The 18,753-nt window shown below is 56.4% G+C and overlaps 1 protein-coding gene across 4 annotated transcripts; it reads left to right on the top strand.

Annotated features, from left to right (window-relative positions):
• Positions 1–1,520: 1,520 nt before the first annotated feature.
• On the top strand, positions 1,521–17,680 carry doc2b (double C2-like domains, beta). Of its 4 annotated transcripts, XM_086142274.1 has the most exons (11): positions 1,521–2,149; positions 8,880–8,959; positions 10,617–10,694; positions 10,804–10,827; positions 11,874–11,948; positions 13,582–13,691; positions 13,791–13,917; positions 14,073–14,230; positions 15,409–15,490; positions 16,099–16,195; positions 16,488–17,680. In XM_086142274.1, exons 1-11 carry the CDS (start codon positions 1,840–1,842, stop codon positions 16,619–16,621), a joined length of 1,275 nt encoding a protein of 424 aa, XP_085998400.1. In that variant the 5' UTR covers positions 1,521–1,839; the 3' UTR covers positions 16,622–17,680. The 4 variants fall into 4 exon arrangements, with proteins under 4 accessions (XP_085998400.1, XP_085998401.1, XP_085998403.1 ...); XM_086142275.1 differs by lacking the exon at positions 10,617–10,694 and having other exon boundaries at positions 1,523–2,149; XM_086142277.1 differs by lacking the exons at positions 10,617–10,694; positions 10,804–10,827 and having other exon boundaries at positions 1,523–2,149.
• The last annotated feature ends 1,073 nt before the right edge of the window (positions 17,681–18,753 follow it).

The raw sequence follows: 18,753 nt of genomic DNA, 5'->3' as shown, positions 1-18,753 counted from the left end.
CTTCTCCAACATCTTCTGAGCAAAGTGACCTCCCTCTGTCCCAGTAGCCTTGAAGGCCGCGTCCTCCTCAGATCAGAGAAGGTTCTCGTCCCAGCGAGGAGCTCAGAGGAACCCGGTCCACCAGCGAGGGCGCCGTCGGCCACCAGGAGGAGACACCGCTGGGTGTTCTCCACCTGGACACATCTTTATGCTAGCCTTCAGATAGCTGCCGTTAGCAGGGTTAGCTTTAGCATCCAGCGAGGAGGAGGCCTCCGCAGGCCATGGTGGTCCAGAAGGTACTGAGACCAAGCGGGGGTTGAGGGGCCGGTGTTCTGCAGGACCTGGACCACGAGAACCTTCGTTTTTCAAGGAAAAAGGCCCCGTTTTCATGGGAGACGTGATCTTCAGATGGTCCTCCATCATCTGTGCATCTTGTGGTGTGTGGAACCAGACAGGAACCAGGGGAACCTCGGAGCGCCAGGCTCCTTTGGTTCCACCTGAAGCTCCTACTGAGTTCTCCTCTTCATCGCTTACCTTCTCAAGGTGATCCACAGCACACTTCTTTTCCCCTTTGAGGTTCTCGCTGGTGACCGGGTGCTCTCCTGAGTGGACCTTCTGTGCACGGTAAGGAGGCTAGAAGGTCCAACCTTCTCCCTGTGCCCTCTGGGGGGCAGCGGTGGTCCAGGACGGAGATCGGCCCGCAAGGAGATCCCGAGCGCCCTCTGGGGGTGAGTCGGGTTCTGGTTCTTGATCTGGTGGACCGGGAGGTCCTGTCCCAGCAGGGTGACCATCGCTGTACCTGTAATGGATTACTTCTTCCTGAAGGATTACTTTGAATAGACATGTTCTGTTGAAGCAACAGAGTACTTCTGGATTATCACTGGTTTATTTCTGGTGTTCATGTACTTCCTCCTTCCACAAACCCCTGGAGGTATCTCCAGCCCCCCCCCCTGCTGCTCTGGACCTCCTGCTGCCACCAGAAGCTCTCAGACCAGCGCCGCCCCTGAGACCTGGAACACAAAGGGTGGACTTGGATCCATCTGAGGAGGCTGAAGGTCAGGGGACACAGGAACATCTTCTCTAGCAGATATGTAGCCAGGTTCTTCTCTGCCACCTGGAGTCAACAGGCAGAACCTTCACGCTTCCTCAGCGTGTTTTCACAGCAGAAGCACCCTGAGGACAACCGGAGGACATCTCAGAAGGAGACGTCCCTCCACCGGACCTCATGGAAGCACACCAGATAGTCCTGGAGGTCTCTCAGCCAGACCCGAGTCCTTCTGGTGGGCTCCCCGGGGGTCTGAGCGCTCCAGGAGGCCAGGAGGTTCCTCGGGCCGGAGGAGCTCCGAGCTGGTGGTGGACTGATGGCACTCAGAGGAGGTGCTGGAGGTGGAGAAGGTCGTGCCGACAGATGGAGGGGGTTAATGTCCTGCTGAAGTTCCTGTTTACCGCTCGGTTGCTAGGCAGTGACATCAGCTGATCCCTCCCTCCCCCTCCCCCCTCTAATCCCTTCCCTCCGACACACACATGCAAACACTCTCACACACTCACTCACTCACACACACACTCACACACTCACACACACCGTCCCTCCTCCTTCTCCTCACACACTCCTGGCTCCCGGTCGGATCGGACGCGCGGACTCGGGCGGAGCTGGAAGCGGGAGGAACAGGTGTGTGTGCGAGTGAGTGAGTGAGTGTGTGCGTGCGTGCGTGCGCGCGTGCGTGTGACGGCGTCAGGCAGCGGCATGGCGCGGGTGTGAGGCCGTCCATGTAGACCCCCGCCCGCCGGGACTCCACCCAGCGTGCGTGTGTGCGTGTCCGTGCGGTTGCGGCGCGTGCGCGCGTGTTCCGGGCCGCATGCATGACACACCGCAAAGGGGAGCGCGCCGCCATCAGCATCCAGGAGCACATGGCCATCGACGTGAGCCCGGGGCCCATCCAGCCCATCCGCCAGATCTCGGACTACTTCCCCCGCTACCCCCGCGGCCTGCCGCCCCCGGGGGCCCCCGCCCGGGGACCCGCCCCCCGGGAGCCCCCGCCCCGGACGCCCGACGGAGCCCGGCCCGCTGACGAAGACCCGGACCGGAGCGCCGCCGGAGCCGCGGCGCCTCCGCAGGCCGGCCGCCGGGACGACGAGCCCGACGGGGAGGCGGAAGACTCGGATGACTCCAGTAAGGACGCGACCGCTCTTCCTCCTCCTCTCTTTTCTCTTCCTCCTATTACTCCTACTCTTCCTCTCCTCTTTCTTTTCTCTCCTCTTCCTTGTCTTCATCTTCCTCCTCTTCCTCTTCTCTCATTCTCTTCCTCCTCCTCTTCCTCCCCTTCCTCTCATCCTCCTCTTTCTCTCCTCTTCCTTCTCTTTCTTTCCTCTCCTCTTTCTTTCCTCTCCTCTCCTCCTCTTCCTCCTCCTCCTCCTCTTTCTTTCCTCTCCTCTCCTCCTCCTCCTCCTCATCTTTCTTTCTCCTCCTCCTCCTCCTCCTCTTCCTCCCGGTTGCCAGGCGTCTTCTCCGCCGCGCCTCTTCATCTGTCACCTTTTCTTCTCCGCTCTGTTTATCAAGGAGCATTTACACGTGTGTGCATGCGTGCATGCGTATCATGCGTGCATGCGTACGATGTGTGTGTGCGTGTGTGTGTGTGTGTGTGTGTGTGTGTGTGTGTGTGTAGCCAACTCCGCCGTCAAACAGCCAACTGTTGCTGCAGAGAAACACCAACCTGCTCCGCTTCCTCGCCTCCTGTGAGCACGGTATTCGGTGTGTGTGTGTGTTTGTGTGTGTGTGTGTGTGTGTGTGTGTGTGTGTGTGTGGTCTCCACCCCTCCGTCATGCCGGTCCTCTAATGGACCCTGTTACAGTGAAGGGGTAATAAAGCAGCTCCCCGAGAGCTCAGAGCAGAACATCGCCAGCAGCACCTCCTCCTCCTCCTCTTCTTCTTCTTCTCCTCCCTCTTCCTTTTCGTCCTCCTCTTCTTCCTCCTCCTCAGGAGGACTTGATGAAGTTCTTGCTGTCAGACCTGTTGATTCCAGCTGCTTCATGTTCCTCTGGCTCCTCCTCAGAGTCCTGGTCCAGGAGGATCTTCTCCCTCCTCACCGCAGATTCCCATCACTTCCTGTTGTGATCGTGGGCGTGGCCTATGATGTAGGGGCGTGGCCGCCGGCGGGGGGCGTGGCTTGGCGTGCGTCAGCATTAGTTGGATATTTGATATTTGATATTTGGTGGTTGCCATGGCAGCCAGGGAGAAAAGGTGATGCAGAGGCTTGTTTATCTGCTCACCGCTCCAAGCCTGAGGAGGTTCTTCAGGAGGTCCCGTCTGGTCCACAGGTCTCCGAATCCTCCATCAGCCCTGAACAAGTGACTGCTAACAGAGCGGGCGCCGCATAGGCCCCGCCCCCTGTGCTTGGTGGCCAAAGTTCAGCGACCAATGGGAGGAGACCGTCCGTTCCGACCCCCCCTCAGATACAGATGTGACCTTATTACATCAGGAAAAGTGGAGCTCCAGCCCGGGCAGGTAATCCCTGCGGGGGCGGAGCTAATCTGCTGCTAATCCAGGCTGAGTGGGGGGGAGACAGATGTTGTGCTGTGACCTCCTGCTGGATTCCATGCATGGAGATCAGAAGCTTTGCTTGGGCTTCACAGGGACACCAGGACCTGGAGCTCCAGGTCAGAAGCTCCAGGTCAGAAGCTCATCGGCCCCGCCCCTGAGGCAGCCTCATTGGCCCCGCCCCTGAGAAAGGCTCATTGGCCCCGCCCCTGAGACAGGCTCATTGGCCCCACCCCTGAGACAGGCTCATCGGCCCCGCCCCTGAGGCAGGATGATTGGCCCCGCCCCTCAGACAGGCTCATTGGCCCCGCCCCTGAGACAGGCTCATTGGCCCCGCCCCTGAGACAGGCTCATTGGCCCCGCCCCTGAGACAGGCTCATTGGCCCCGCCCCTGAGCTGATCCCTATTGATCCAGCAGCAGGTGACGAGCGTCTCCTGAGGCCTGTGATTGGTGAAGCTGCTCCTCAGTGCCTCGTTAGAAGGTCTCTGCCTGGTCGGGGGGGTCGAGGCGTATCGATCGAGGAAATCTTTACCCTGATTGATCCTGTGATCGGAGGAGGCACGCGAGGACCCGTCCCGGTGCTTCTCCGCTCGCTCCGTGACTTTCTCCTGCCGCAGTGCACGTGTCCGTTCTTCTTCCGTGGCCTTCAGACATCTCCTTCCAGGCGGCTCCGCGAACGGACCTCTCTCGGTGCCGACGGTGGACCACATCGTGGACAACCTGCCCCTTCAGGTCTGAAGCAGAAGCTGGTGTTCCATCAGCCGCAGAAGCTCCACCCTGCTCTTGTCCTGAAGATGTGACGGAGAGGCGGCTTTCACACATCCAACATCTCCTTCTCCAGCCTCTTGAAGGTCCAGGTTGGACCCACTTCTCCTCTCTGTACATCCAGTTGTCATGGAGACCACAAGTCTCTGACTGGAAGGTTGCATCTGGCCAATCAGAGGGAAAGTCAGGGAACATAAGCAGCACACACACCCACATACACACACACACACACACACACACACACACACACACACACACTCAAATACATGCACAGGCACACACACAGACACAAACACAGGCACACACACACACACACACACTCAGTGTGTATGTGAAGTACTCTCAAAGGTAATTGTTTGGTGGTACTTTGACTTCCTGAGTTGTGATGTCACTTCCTGTGTGGAACGATGGCGGCCACTCATTTCAGCTCTCCATCGCAGGAGGTCTGAAGACCAGAGGGTCTGATGGAGGATCATCTCTGGATTAAGCCCCGCCCACAGCGCTAACCTCTGCTTTCACCCCCCCGCCTGACTCTGAATGTGTGTGTGTGTGTGTGTGTGTCTGTCTGTATGTGTGTGTGTGTGTGTGTGTGCGCTCCATCTGTTGCCTCCCCTGATCCCCGGTAAGCCCCGCCCACTCAGATCAGGCTCCAGTCTGAAGCTCCGCCCCCGTTCTGTAAGAACCTTATGTAACGGGGATTCCAGCCGTCAGAGTGCACGTGGGGGCGTGCACGTACGCTGGAGGACAGCTTTGGTTCAAAAACCCAAGTCATCTTCAAAGGGTCAGAGCCCAGGGTTCTCCGGGTTCTCCGGTTAGAACCCTGGGTTCTCCGGTTCCAGTCTGTCCACGTTCTCCTTCTCAGGGTTCAGGTTCCGTCCCAGTTGGAAGTCGCCGTCACAGGACCTCCTGGACTCAGAGTCTCCACGGGGTTTGCAGAACCTCAGGTACACCTCAGAGCGACTCAGAGGGAGGATCTGGGGAGGAACCTCAGCAGGTGGACCCGTGGTTCTGGAGGCCACGGAGACGTTCTCAGGAGGCGGATTGTTTGTGGAACCGGAGAACAGGTTCTGTCAGGACCCTGACAGGAGACGTCCCGTTGGTCTCCTAGGAGGTTCTAAGAAGAGAACGTCTCCAGGTTGGATCTGAGGAAGTCACCGCGAGCAGGAGGTCAGACGCCTGATCAGCCCGACCTCACGGAACCACCTGAGAAGGTGCATCTGACGTCCCTCAGTGGAGCCGTCGCTCCAGAAGGTCTTCTTGGGATAACTTGTTCCCTCAAGATAATGGCAGCCCGTTCCAAAAAGACCTGAAGAACTCGTTCCCACAAGAAAGCCTTGAGCTTCATTAGAAAGGCCTTCATCGAGAAGGTGTCTCTTCTGGTTCCCGTCCCTTGGGGTGTGTGAGGGGCCCGAGGGTCCACCACCTCTCCATGTTCTCCATGTTCTCCATGTTCGGCATGTTCTCCGTCCTTGGTTCTCTGCATGTTCTCCGGGCTTGATGATCTCCATGTTCTCCAGCCTTGGTTCTGTCCAGTTCCTCTCTGGTCCAAAAGCAGCCCAGAGGTGTGAATGCGAGTGTGACCTGTTGGATGGCGTTTGGGTTAAGCTCCGCCTCCTGGTCCGGTGCGCTCGGCTCCGCCCCTCCCTGGATCTGCTCCCCGAGGTCTCCATGGGTTCTCCTGGCCGTCCGGCAGCAGGAGGTCAGATGTTTTGGTATTCTGGCGGCGGCGGTGCGTCCGACAGCGGGTTATTGATTCTGCTCCCGGGGGGGGGGTTGGTTCGGCGCTATCGGCCCCCCATCTATAATCCGCCGTCCGGGCAGGAACGCCGAGATGGGAAATGTGTTTTCTCCATTTGTTGCCATGGCGACGCAGCCTCCCTCGTTCATAAATCTCCCGGACGCGTCGGTCTGGCCGAGGAGCACGCCGCCGCCGCCGCCATCTGGGGATGCTGATGTCACCCCGCCCCCGCCTTCGGGGTCAGACCTTGACCCCCTCATGCAGGATTTAGTCAGGATCGGGACCAGAGCCCACAGACCCCCAGATATTAGAACAGCCAATCAGATTAGAGCGGCGCTGTGGAAAGACCCGGCTGTAATCAGATTACCTGGATGTCATGCACGCACGCAGGCTCCAGATAAACACCCCCTCTACACACACACACACACACACACACACACACACACACACACACCATGTTTGATGGTAAACAGGAAGTCAGAGCGTCGCCCCGCCCCCATCTTTTTCCCCCTGAGTCTGATGGTTTAATAGATCCTGTTGCCATATGTGTGTGTGTGTGTGTGTGCGTGTGTGTGTGTGTGTGTGTGTTTGTGTCTTTCATCATCACGGGAAGCCAAGAGGGAACAGTGGAACTACAAATATGGCGTCTGGACCAGACTGGGGTTCTGGAGTTCTGGAGTTCTGGGGTTCTGCGTCGGTAGAACCCGACCCCACCAGAGAGAACATGATCTGGTTCCCATGGAAACAGGCTCCGCCCCTCCACACCGCCTCTTGCTGTGCGACATCTTCATCGTCAGGACGACCTGCGGTGGCTCCGCCCCTCGGCCGCTTAGCCGTTAGCTTCCTGTAGACGGTCATCCTCCTCTGGGTCCCGTCTCCCGCGGCAACACTTAATGATGGGATGTTCAGAGGTATCAGAGAGCCGGGGGATGAAACCTGCGGTCGGCCTTCACTCGTCACCGCAACGTCTCCTCCTCCTTCTAATGGGGGAGAACGAGGCTTCTCAAACCTTCCAGAAGGTTTCTGAGAAGGAAACGATCTCCATCTTGTCCTCCGAGGGAAGCGAGTCCTGCCGACGAGCTCGTCGCATCATTAGCTCGCTAATGTGATAGCAAGTTAACGCGAGGGGCCTCTGACCTCGGCTATGATGTCAGAGATGACATCACTTCCCGCCGTTTCTTTGGCCTCGCTCCGAACGCAGAACCTTCTGGAACCGGCCGTCACACGACGGTCCTCCTAAACGGTTCTTCGGGGTTCCTCGGGATCCCCTCAGCTCTTTTCACGTTCTCCATGTGGATAAGGAGGTTCTGAGGCCGGTCCAACCTTCTGAGGTGCCGCTGAAGCGTCTCCATGAGGAACCGTTGACGGGCGCCGGAGAGCAGGAGAGGTTCTTCAAGTCCCCTGAGTGATGAGGAGCAGCGTCTGAGGTTCTTCCTGGAATCGGCCGGGGGGGTTTTGCCGCCGCAGGTCAGGAGAACATCATCTCCTGTCGGACCACGGGTTCTCCTCCCCGGCACGTGAAGTCTCCGTTGCCCGCGGCAACCTCAGTGCATGGGGGGGAAGAGACACCGGAGCTCCTGGGAACGTCTCAAGGCTCCACCAGCAGCAGCTCAGCCGAGGACTCGTCACACAACCCCGAGCACGTGGACATGAAGATGAGGAGGTGGACCATCCCAGGAGGACACCACCATCATTATCATGTCTGACTTCTGGAGCTGCTCCTCCTCCTCCTCTAATCAGCTCTAATTAACTCATTAACTAATTACTAACCAGAGCAGGTCATGTGACTTGAGTGACGGCTTCAGAGCCGCCCTGGGTTCTCCAGGTTCTCCTGGTTCTCCAGGTTCTCCAGGTTCTCCTGCTTGCTTCCTCTGTTCAGTCTCTACGTGTGTGTGTGTGTGTGTGTGTGTGTGTGTGTGTGTGTGTTCCAAAGGAAGCTCTCACCTCGGTGACGGCCGACGGATGACGACTTTTAAAACTGCTGTGGATGGAACGGCTGCTAAGCTGCCGTCGCCATGACAACTGAGGAAACTATAAACTGTATAATGCAGTAGAACACACACACACACACACACACACACGCTGAACACACCGAACAACCCCTCACACACTGAGCGCACACACACACACACACACACACACTCGCCTGGCGCCCGAGGCCACTGCCGCCATCAGACCTGCGATCACAGCAGGTTCTTCTCCTGAAATGGAAGGAACGTTGGAACATCAGGACAGAACGTTGCACGGAGGAGGACACACACCTTCATCCCTCAGCAGACATGAACGCAAACACTGACACCGCCCACTGCCATGGCAACACAGTGTGTGTGTGTGTGTGTGTGTGGGACCTACCAGAGTTTGACCTCTGCCCTGTCCATGGTGTCCTGCCGAGGCGTCCCTCAGCTCAGATGTTGTGTGATGTCATCACCGGCTGTTCCTCCATCTCCATTGATCGGCCCCCCGATCGATCGGCCATCCAGGTTAGCGATCAGAAGAAGGCTGGAATGTGAAGGCCAAGCCCGACGTTCTGCTCCATCCCTGGACAGGAAGTGGTGAACATGTTGGATGATTCTCCTCACAGGCGTCCCCTCGGACGCAGCATGGATCTTCTGCAGTGTGAGGTTCTGGTTCTAGTTCTCCTCCTGGTGGGTCAGACTGCTGAGGAGCTGGTCTCCTTCTCCACGGAGGTCCTTCAACACCTCCGGTGGGTGGGGGGGGTGCTCGGTGAGCTCGTGGTTCTTCTGAACTGTCTGCTTCTCAGATGATTATGGGATGGTGACCCCGGGGAGCCTCTGGACCTTCTGGACCTCCTTCACCCTGAATCATGCCCGGTTCTTCCGTTCTTCTCCCCGTGTCTGCAGCCACCTTGGGAACCCTGGAGTTCAGCTTATTGTACGACCAGGAGAACAACGCCCTGCACTGCACCATCAACAGGGCCAAGGTGAGGGACACACACACACACACACACACACACACACACACACACACACACATGCATCTGGGTGGGCCCTCAGAATGTTCTGCTGCAGAGAAGGTGGGTTCTCCTTTGGAAGCCCTGGAACATCTGAACCCTGACATTTGTTTTCCGAAGCCGCGGAAAGTTTCCAGCCACACTCCTTGTCCATGTTCTCCATCCATGTCCTCTACATGTTCTCCATCCATGTTCTCCATCCATGTTCTCCATCCATTTTCTCCATCCATGTTCTTCATCCATGTTCTCCATCCATGTTCACATCTATGTTCTCCATCCATGTCCTCTACATGTTCTCCATCCATTTTCTCCATCCATTTTCTCCATCCATGTTCTTCATCCATGTTCTCCATCCATGTTCTCCATCCATGTTCACATCTATGTTCTCCATCCATGTCCTCTACATGTTCTCCATCCATTTTCTCCATCCATGTTCTCCATCCATGTTCTCCATCCATGTTCTTCATCTATGTTCTCCATCCATGTTCTCGATCCATGTCCTCTACATGTTCTCCATCCATGTTCTCCATCCATGTTCTCCATCCATGTTCACCATCCATGTTCTCCATCTATGTTCTCCATCCATGTCCTCCCACCCATAAATGTGATGAAGCACTTCACCTCAGCTTTCTCTGATTGCTTCTTACGGATCGGGTCCCTGATGGAACTGGGGGGGTGGGTATGTTCTCCATGGGTTCTCCATGGGTTCTTCCTGCGCTGCCATCTCCTTGTGCTTTTTCTGGTATGTTTGTAGAACCTGCGTTGATTGTTCTTCCTAGAGAACCCCTGAGGAACATTGTAGATGTTCTCAGATCATCCCCTTGGTTGGCGTGTCCATCTGAAAAGCCCCGCTGGTTCATTTCCTTTGGGTTCCACCTTTGAGAAGAACCCTGAGCCCCGGTTCCTCTGGGCAGTCAGAGGAGAACCTTCTCATTGAAGGTCCATGGAATCGATGTGTTGAGGGAACATCTGCTTGTCTCCTCTGACAAACATCAGAGTTCTTCGAAGAGGCGGGACCTCAGAGATGGTCTGCTGCCCCGCGAGGCCTTCAACGTCCAATGTCTGGACCTTCTCCCAGGTTCCATCCCACCTTGGAGCTGGAGGTTGGGTTTTGTCAGGAGAACCTTCACACACTGTGTGTATGTGTGTGTGTGTGTGTGTGTGTGTGTGCGTGTGTGTGTGTGTGTGTGTGTGTGCGCACCCCCCCCTTGTTAAGCAAAGGTTACTAATGAGGCAGAGCTGCAGATGTGAAGAACCGGAGCTGACAGGACGCCGCAGGAACGTGAACTTTACCGCACGCCGTGGAGGTTCCACAGCAGGTCCTGGTGTGGAACCTCCACAGAAGCTCTGCAGATGGTGGAGGCTGGAGAGCAGCTCCAGCAGGCAGGAGCCTCTCACTAAACACACCTGGAAAAAAACACACCTCTAATATGATGTGTGTGTGTGTGTGTGTGTGTGTGTGTGTGTGTGTGTGTGCACGTGTGTGTGTGTGTGTGTGTGTGTGTGTGTGTGTGATGGAATGATGACATTAATCCCAAGAACGAAGACTGGGGTTTATTTCCTGTCAGTGAAATAAGTCTGAAAGTCAGAGAACAAGATGTTCAGTAGATGTTAATCTTCTGCTCAGGGAAGGGTGAGGAGTAGAGCAGGAGAAGCAGGAGAAGCAGGAGAAGCAGGAGAAGCAGAAGCAGGAGAGGCAGAAGGAGTAGGTGGAGGAGATCTTCCTCCTGTCCTCCAGGCTCCTGAAGGTCCTCGTTCATCCTGTCTTTCTTCTTCTTTCCCTCCTGCTTCACTCGTGTTTTCTGGACCAACAGCTTCCAGTCCCTCGGTACAAGAAGGTAAGCAGGTCCTCCACGGACCCCCTGGACCCCCTGGAACCCCTGGAACCCATCAGGTCCCTCCTGCTCCCTGAGACCCTCCTAACAGACCCAGATAGAGCAGACCCCTGACAGACCCCCCCCACGTGACCCCCCGTGACCCCCCGTGACCCCGCGACCCCTGGATGGTTGGTCTCCAGGTGATGGTGTCCGACCTGCAGAGCTCCTGATCTCCTGAGGTGTGTGAGGACACCTCAGGGGTTCTTCAGGTTCCTGGTTCTGTGAGCAAACCCCCGGTGAAGTGAATCACATGGAATAACACACGTGTGTGTGTCGCCATGGCAACAGCATCTGCATAGCTTTTACCTCTCGCCACCGTGTGTATGTTTGTCTGTGTGTGTGTGTGTGTGTGTGTGTGTGTGTGTGTGTGTGTGTGTGTCAGGAGCCTGTTGCTGTGTGTGTGTGTGTACTTGTCTGTGTGAATGTATGTTTGTCTGTGTGTGTGTGTGTCAGGAGCCTGTTGCTGCGTGTGCTTTTGTGTGTGTGTGTGTGTGTGTGTGTTTGTGTGTGTGTGTGTGTGTGTCAGGAGCCTGTTGCTGTGTGTGTGTGTGTGTGTGTGTGTGTGTGTGTGTGTGTGTTTTGTCCTCCTGTCCTGGGTGTCGGTGCCCCCCGGAGCTCCTGCAGGACCCCGGCTGCGTGGAGATCAATAGTCCTGTCATCTGCAGGGGATGGAGATGTGTGTGCTGGTGGGGGGCGGAAGGTTCTGGAGAAGCAGCGACCACCTCCATCTCTGGAGGGCTTCCAAGGTGTCCAGGGTTCTCCGGGGGGGGGCAGAGTCCTGGGTCGGAACGTCTGCCAGAACCTTCTTGAGAAGGGCTTCCACACGGATGTTCCTCCAGAAGCCCGGGGTTCCACAGACGGGTTCCACAGACGGGTTCCACAGACGGGTTCCTCAGACGGGTTCCACAGACGGGTTCCCCACGTGTCCCCGGCCCACGGACGGGACAGGAAGGGTTCAGCCCGTCCAGACCTTCCACCGTCTCATTGTCCTGCTTGTGTCTCCTCAGGGCCTCAAGCCCATGGACCACAACGGGCTCTCAGACCCCTACGTGAAGCTGCACCTCCTGCCCGGCGCCAGCAAGGTACTCCTGACGCTGTAACACGCGTGTAACACACGTGTAACGGTAGTGCAGTGCTAGTGTAACTGTCGAGTAACACGCATGTAACGGTAGTGTAACTAGTGTAACAGTAGTGTAACTAGTGTAATGGTAGTGTAATAGTAGTATAAAAGTAGTATAATACTGTTGTGGAAGTAGTGTAACTAGTGTAACAGTAGTGCAACAGTAGTGTAACTAGTGTAACAGTAGTGTAACTAGTGTAACAGTAGTGTAACTAGTGTAACAGTAGTGTAACTAGTGTAACAGTAGTGCAACAGTAGTGTAACTAGTGTAACAGTAGTGTAACTAGTGTAACAGTAGTGTAACTAGTGTAATGGTAGTGTAATAGCAGTATAAAAGTAGTATAATAGTGTTGTGGTAGTAGTGTAACAGGAATGTAACAGTAGTGCAACAGTAGTGTAACAGTAGTGTAACAGTAGTGTAACAGTAATGTAACAGTAGTGTAACAGTAGTGTAACAGTAGTGTAACAGTAGTGTAACTAGTGTAACTAGTGTGGTAGTGAGAGTGTGCTAGTGCAGTCAGGATGTTTGTAGCCACTCCTTCTCCTCCAGGTTTCCTGCAGGAAGGAATGGAAGGTGGTGTTTCTTCTTGAGGTGGAAACATGAGGTTCCTGGTCTTCTCTGAAGACGGCTGCTGCTGCTGCTGCTGCTGCTTAGTTTCTGCTCCTTCAGACTCGCAGTGTTTGCTTGTGAACGTGTGAATGGAAGCAGATGATGAAGAGGAGGAGGAGGAGGTGTGATGTTCCACCAACACAAACAAACAAACAACCTTCCACAGGAAGTGTGTGTGTGTGTGTGTGTGTGTGTGTGTGTGTGTGTGTGGTGGGGGGATAGGCTTTTTTCTAGCTCTCTCTCTCTCTCTCTCACACACACACACACACCTGTTAGAACCCTGGTTCCTCCTCAGAACCCTCCCCCCATCCCTTGGTTTCCACGGTGATGCAGCCTCATCCTTCGAGGAGCGGTGAACTTGTGGAGGTCCAGTGGGCTGCTGGTTCCCCGCCAGTCGTTCGGGGCGACGGAGAAAGAACAGGAACATCTGCTCCCCGAGGGGTCAAAGGTCACGGATGAACCCCCTGCCTTTGTTTACGGTTCTCCTGCCCCCAAAGGAGAGGGCAGGAGAACCGCAGGAGAACTGTTAGTGTCCTGACTGTGGTGGAGCCCCCTGCTGGACGAGGCAGGAACTGCAGAGGAGCAGCAGAACCCTCAGCATGATCCCTCAGGAACAACTGTGGGAGGGAGATGGAGGACCTGGAGAACATGAGGAGAACACAAAGAGGATCCAGGAGAACATGAAGAGAACATGAGGAGAACATGAAGAGAACCCAGGCAGGTTCAGGGAGGACGTAAAGCTCTCTGGTGCTCCATCCAGGGTGGAGGTCAGAACTCAGAGACTCAGGTCTTTGGAAGGTCACAGCTTCTGCCCTGGGGGGGGATCTACTGCCCCACCATCAGAACCAGCTACCCTTTGACTGACAAGAGAAGGAGAACCTCCACCTCCACCTGAACACACTGATATCCAAGGGAGGACCACAGGAACCCATCTGTGTGTGTGTGTGTGTGTGTGTGTGTGACATTGCTGTTGTTGTGTCTTCAGGCCAACAAGCTGAGGACCAAGACCCTCCACAACACCCTGAACCCAGTGTGGAGCGAGACTCTGACCTACTACGGCATCACGGACGAGGACATGGTCCGCAAAACACTCAGGTACCACACACACACACACACACACACACACACACACACACACACACACACACACACACACAGCCGAAGCCAGGCTCCTCAGGTCCGTCTGCTCCACAGAATCTCCGTCTGCGACGAGGACAAGTTCCGTCACAACGAGTTCATCGGAGAAACTCGGATCCCCCTGAAGAAGCTGAAGCCCAACCACACCAAGAACTTCAACAACTGCCTGGAGAAGCAGCTGCCGGTGAGTCCGGGGCGGGGGGGGGGTTCCTGGGAATGAAGGTTTGGAACCAAAGCTAAGAGATGTTCACAGACCAGCAGACGCCTGGACGGACCGCCGCCTCCGTCGGACGGGCCGCGGCCACAGGGGGCGGAGCTTCACCATGTGTGTGTCTGCAGGTGAACAAGACGGAGGACAAGTCTCTGGAGGAGCGTGGACGGATCATGATCTCCCTAAAGTACAACAGCCAGAAGTCCTGCCTGGTGGTCGGCATCATCCGCTGCGCCCACCTGGCCGCCATGGACGCCAACGGCTTCTCCGACCCCTACGTCAAAACGTCAGTCACGGGCCCCGCCCCCCGGCCAAGGCCCCGCCCCCCGGCCAAGGCCCCGCTCCCCGTCGGGCTACTCTGGTTTCGGGTCGGGTCGCGGGTCCTGCGGTGCCTCGAGGCCCCCGAGCCACCCGGCGGGGAGCGAAGCATCGGGTCGACTTGATTAGATTAGTGATAAAACTAGGTTGGAGGGTCGAGTCACCTGTCAAGTAACCCGGGCTGCCGTGCAGCGAGTCACCCCTCTGGTCCCCCGTCCCGGTCCAGCGGCTTGGCGAGTCGCCCGGTGAACGCCCGTCCGGTTGACCTCGGTTCACCCAGCGAGTCACCCGGGTCTTTGTCGAGTCACCCCCCGAGTCAACCGTTAACTGGTTGACGAGTCTCCCGGTGACTCTCTGGTTGGGAGGAGCCTGGAGTTTCCTGCCGAGTCCCAAACTCTCGGGCCTGTCCTTCTTCTTCTTCTCTGCACTCCCAGTTTGTGCTGACAGAGGAGGATTTTAGTAAATTTCCTGTGGATTATTTCTGCTCCGCTCCTTAATCTGCCTCCTCAGACCCCCCCCCCCCCCCCCCCCCCCACCCCCGGTCTCCAGAGAAGGCTGGTTTCTCAGCAGCTTCATAAAAAGATGCTGTTTTATCACCTGAACATTTCTTTTCTCTCAGCAATTAATTTCTCTGCCACAGTGGAACAAAAGCCTGACTCATCGGGGGGGGGGGGCTTCCATAGCTTGAAGACGAGCTCTGACGTCTCGCCTGCAGGGTTTTGTTTTCTTGTGAAAATCACAGCCCTGCTGACAGACGCTGTTTGAATGGGGGGGGGGGGGGGGGGGGGGGGGGGGGGCGAGCCGTCTGATTGGACGACGATGTCAGCAGGACTGATGTCAATCAAATCACCTGAAAAAACCTCTTTAGATTCCAGATGAAAACTGTGTGGAGATAGCAGGACCTGTGTGTGTGTGTGTGTGTGTGTGTGTGTAAGTGTGTAAGGATGGGCAGCTCACAGCACCCTCTGGTGGACTTAGCAATACTGCAGTGAGGAGAAGCTGGAAGGAACAGAACAATCAAAATCTGAAGATCTGCAGATTTGATGAAAGCGGTCTTGGATCTGGTCCCGGTCCTGGTTCTGGACCTGGACTCGGCCCTCGGCCAGGTGTCTGTGAAGGCGCCGGTCACACTGCGGTTCTTCCCAGGTACCTGAAGCCTGACGAGAACAAGAAGTCCAAGCACAAGACGGCGGTGAAGAAGAAGACGCTCAACCCCGAGTTCAATGAGGTACAAGCACGGGGCGTGCACGTGGGAGGGGGCGTGCACATGCGTGTGTGTGTGTGTGTGTGTGTGTGTGTGTGTATTTTTTAGGTTGTTTTCCCATTATCCTCTGGTTCTTCCGGTTCTGATGTTCCTGGTCTGTTCTTCCTCTGGATTTCAAACCTCCGTCCATCAGGTGGATCACAACCCGCAGATGTTCCTCAGGGTTCCTCTGGGTTCCTCTGGGTTCCTCCGGGTTCTGCGGCGCCGCAGGCTGGGTTGAGCCCAGACGTCCTCCTGACATTTCCTGTGACATTTGGAGCTCACCTCCTCCTCTCACCTCTGACCCCTGTCAGGACAAACATCTGGGTTCTCCTCAGACTGACCCAGGAACCTGGGCCGAACCCAGCGGAACACGGACGTTCTCTCGGCGGTCGGAGAACATCCTTGGTGTCCCTATTTAGAACCTCCGTTGACCCTTTGCCGTGGGTTCCGCCGAGGGGCGAGGTCTCGCCCGGCAGAAACCGAGGGGAACGTTCTCGGGATCCTCCCGGAGAACACGGGTTCCCCCCCGGCTGGAGTTTCGGTTCTCCGGCCCGGGTTCTCTGACCATCTCGTTCCTCCGTGTCCCGCAGGAGTTCTGTTACGACATCAAGTACGCAGATCTGACCAAGAAGACCCTGGAGGTCACCGTGTGGGACTACGACATCGGCAAGTCCAACGACTTCATCGGTGAGTACTAATACTCTGCGGCACTCGTACTGCACTGTACTTGTACTGCGCGGTGCAAGTACTGGGCTGTACTTGTACTGCACTCTACTTGTACTGCAGGGTCACTGCTGCCAGTGCAAGACTTGTACTTCAGCGTACTCGTAACGCAGAGTCGCTGCCGTCGGCGCAGTACTTGTACTGCACTAGTCCTCTGAGGTTCTGGGACTCGCGGTCGGTCCCCCGACCTCTGCTGGATGGATGGAGGTAACCATGGCGCAGGGTTCCGGGCTGAGGTTGTGCTCTGCTCCTGCAGGCGGCGTCTCCCTGGGCATCAACGCCAACGGCGAGCGTCTCAAGCACTGGTTCGACTGCCTGAAGAACAAGGACAAGAAGATCGAGCGCTGGCACACCCTGACCAACGACCTGCCCGCCTCCCTCAACGACTGAGGAACCTCCTAGAACCCCCCCCCCGACCTCCTCTTCTGTTCAGAACCTTACGGTTCCGTCTGACGGGGGCGGAGCTTCGGCCGAAAATGTAGCAAACCCTGTTAAGCCCCGCCCCTCGGTTCTCCCCGCTTCGTACAGACATTGCAGTGTACTGGAAAACGAACCAATCAGAGAGCTGATCCCCCCCTGTGCTCAGGCCACATTAGGACGATGTCACAGATTATTGGTTTAGATTTCTGCTGCCACTTCCAACAGGACCTGGAAGCAGCTGGTTCCACCTGGAAGCCACATGGAACCCATCCGGTTCCTCCTGGTTCCACCTGGTGTTCTCCTGTTCTCCAACTGCCTGCGTTCTATGGGGGGCATGAGTTAGCATGAGGATGCTGAAGGAAGATGAGAACCCCCAGCTGAAGGAGGGAGGAGTTAGAGGAAGACAGGAAGTGACTTAAGGAACCAAAGGGGGCGGGGCTTGTCAGGCGATCGGTTGATCCGTGATCGACATTCCTTGACGGAATCTGGATCTGATCAATGTCCAGATATGACTCCGGATCTGGACTCCACCAGTCATTTCAGAGTCTTCGCCCGCTCTGGCAGGCCCCGCCCCCTCAGGTCTCGCCCCCTCAGGCACCGCCCCCTCAGGCACCGCCCCCTCAGGCCCCGCCCCCAGGCTTGTTCCCTGATGCCCTTTCTCCTGAAGATCCAGGAGAAGTTCTGCTGAAGGTCTGCTCAAGGGAGGACGAGGCCTGCAGCAGAACCACGCGGCTCCGTTTCCAGCACGTGTGATTGGCTGGATGAGCAGAAGCCCCGCCCCCGCCGCCCCGCCCCCACGATGATGTAATGGATCGTCCCCACCTGTGGTTTCGTGCCGTGGCCTCTGTCTGCAGACGGACGTGGGGAGAAGATAACGCCTGCATGCTGGTGTTCCTCGCTGTTCTGGGAGGAGAACCTCCTGGACGTTCTCCCGTCTCCTCTGGACGTTTTGTACCTTTGAATTGCATCGCCTGATTGGCTGCCGTGTCCTCTGTGGATGTCCATTAAAACTCTCCTTGGTTGTTTGGCCTCCTTTGTCATCTGCTTGGTTCCTCCTTGATGTTCCTCCTTGATGATGCTCCTCAGGGTTAGTCTGGTTGTGTGGTCTGAACTGTGGCCTCACTGTGAGAAGGTTCTAAGTTCTCTGGGTTCTCTCTGCATGTTCACCCCATGTTCCCCACCTGGGTTCTCCAGGTTCCAGGGTTAATGGCTGGATGATTGACAGCTGACCGGTCCCGCTGAAGCTCCGCCCCTGGCCCAAGGTCAGCTGTGATTGGCCCCGCCCCCTGCCTCCTGCAATGAAGGAGTAGAAGTGGTCCTCATACTGGCAGGTTTCTTCTGGGAGAAGCAGCCACGTCCTTCAGTCTCCTGACCGAAGACGTGGATTCAAACCCGAACGTTATCAAGGAGAACAGTTCTGGTTCTGCTCACCTGGAGAACCAAGGTTCTTCACTCCTGCTGCCACCAGAAGACACCAGAAGGACCCTCTGGACCTTCATTGGGCAGGAGGAAGCCTCCGCCTTCTCGCGAGCCGAATGTGACGTCCTCGTCTGAGGACCGGAGGAGAAGGGTTGTCACGGAAACCCCTTTGATCGTGTTTGAGCTTTGCTTTCCATTAACTCGGTCAAATATTTGCCCTCAACTTATCTGAGACCTGGACACGTTCCACCTCACCTCCTCCTCAGGCTCCTCCAGAACCAGCTTCTTTTAGCGCCACCTGCTCATCTGAGACCAGGACGCGATCTGGATCTTCAGTCCTGAGAAGATCGCGGTGGGAAAGAGGCTTCACCCTCACCGGGAGGTGGAAGGTCTTCTAGATGTTAGCACCGACCTGGAGACCCTGGTGCAGGTCTACGTCCCGACCCCAAATGTTCTGCTGCTCAGACGTTCCCCGTCCAGCTGGCAGGCTAGGCTAGGCTATGCTAGGCTATGCTAGGCTAACAGCCAATTGGCGGCTGAGGAACGAAGAGCCGTGATTCCTTCTCTGGTTTCCTGAGGTTCCTGGTAGGAAAGGTCACATCATCTGCTCCTTCGCCTGGCTGAAGGAACCCTGAGGTTCTCTTCGCTGAAAAGCCAGGAGGCGGAGTCACCGTCGACCAATC

The sequence above is a fragment of the Fistularia commersonii genome, chromosome 35 (assembly GCF_037954325.1).
Source record: "Fistularia commersonii isolate RoL2024-O1a breed Wild chromosome 35, RoL_Fcom_v1.0, whole genome shotgun sequence".
In the NCBI taxonomy this organism is placed as follows: Eukaryota; Metazoa; Chordata; class Actinopteri; order Syngnathiformes; family Fistulariidae; genus Fistularia; species Fistularia commersonii.
This window is presented reverse-complemented; position numbering and strand designations above follow the sequence as displayed.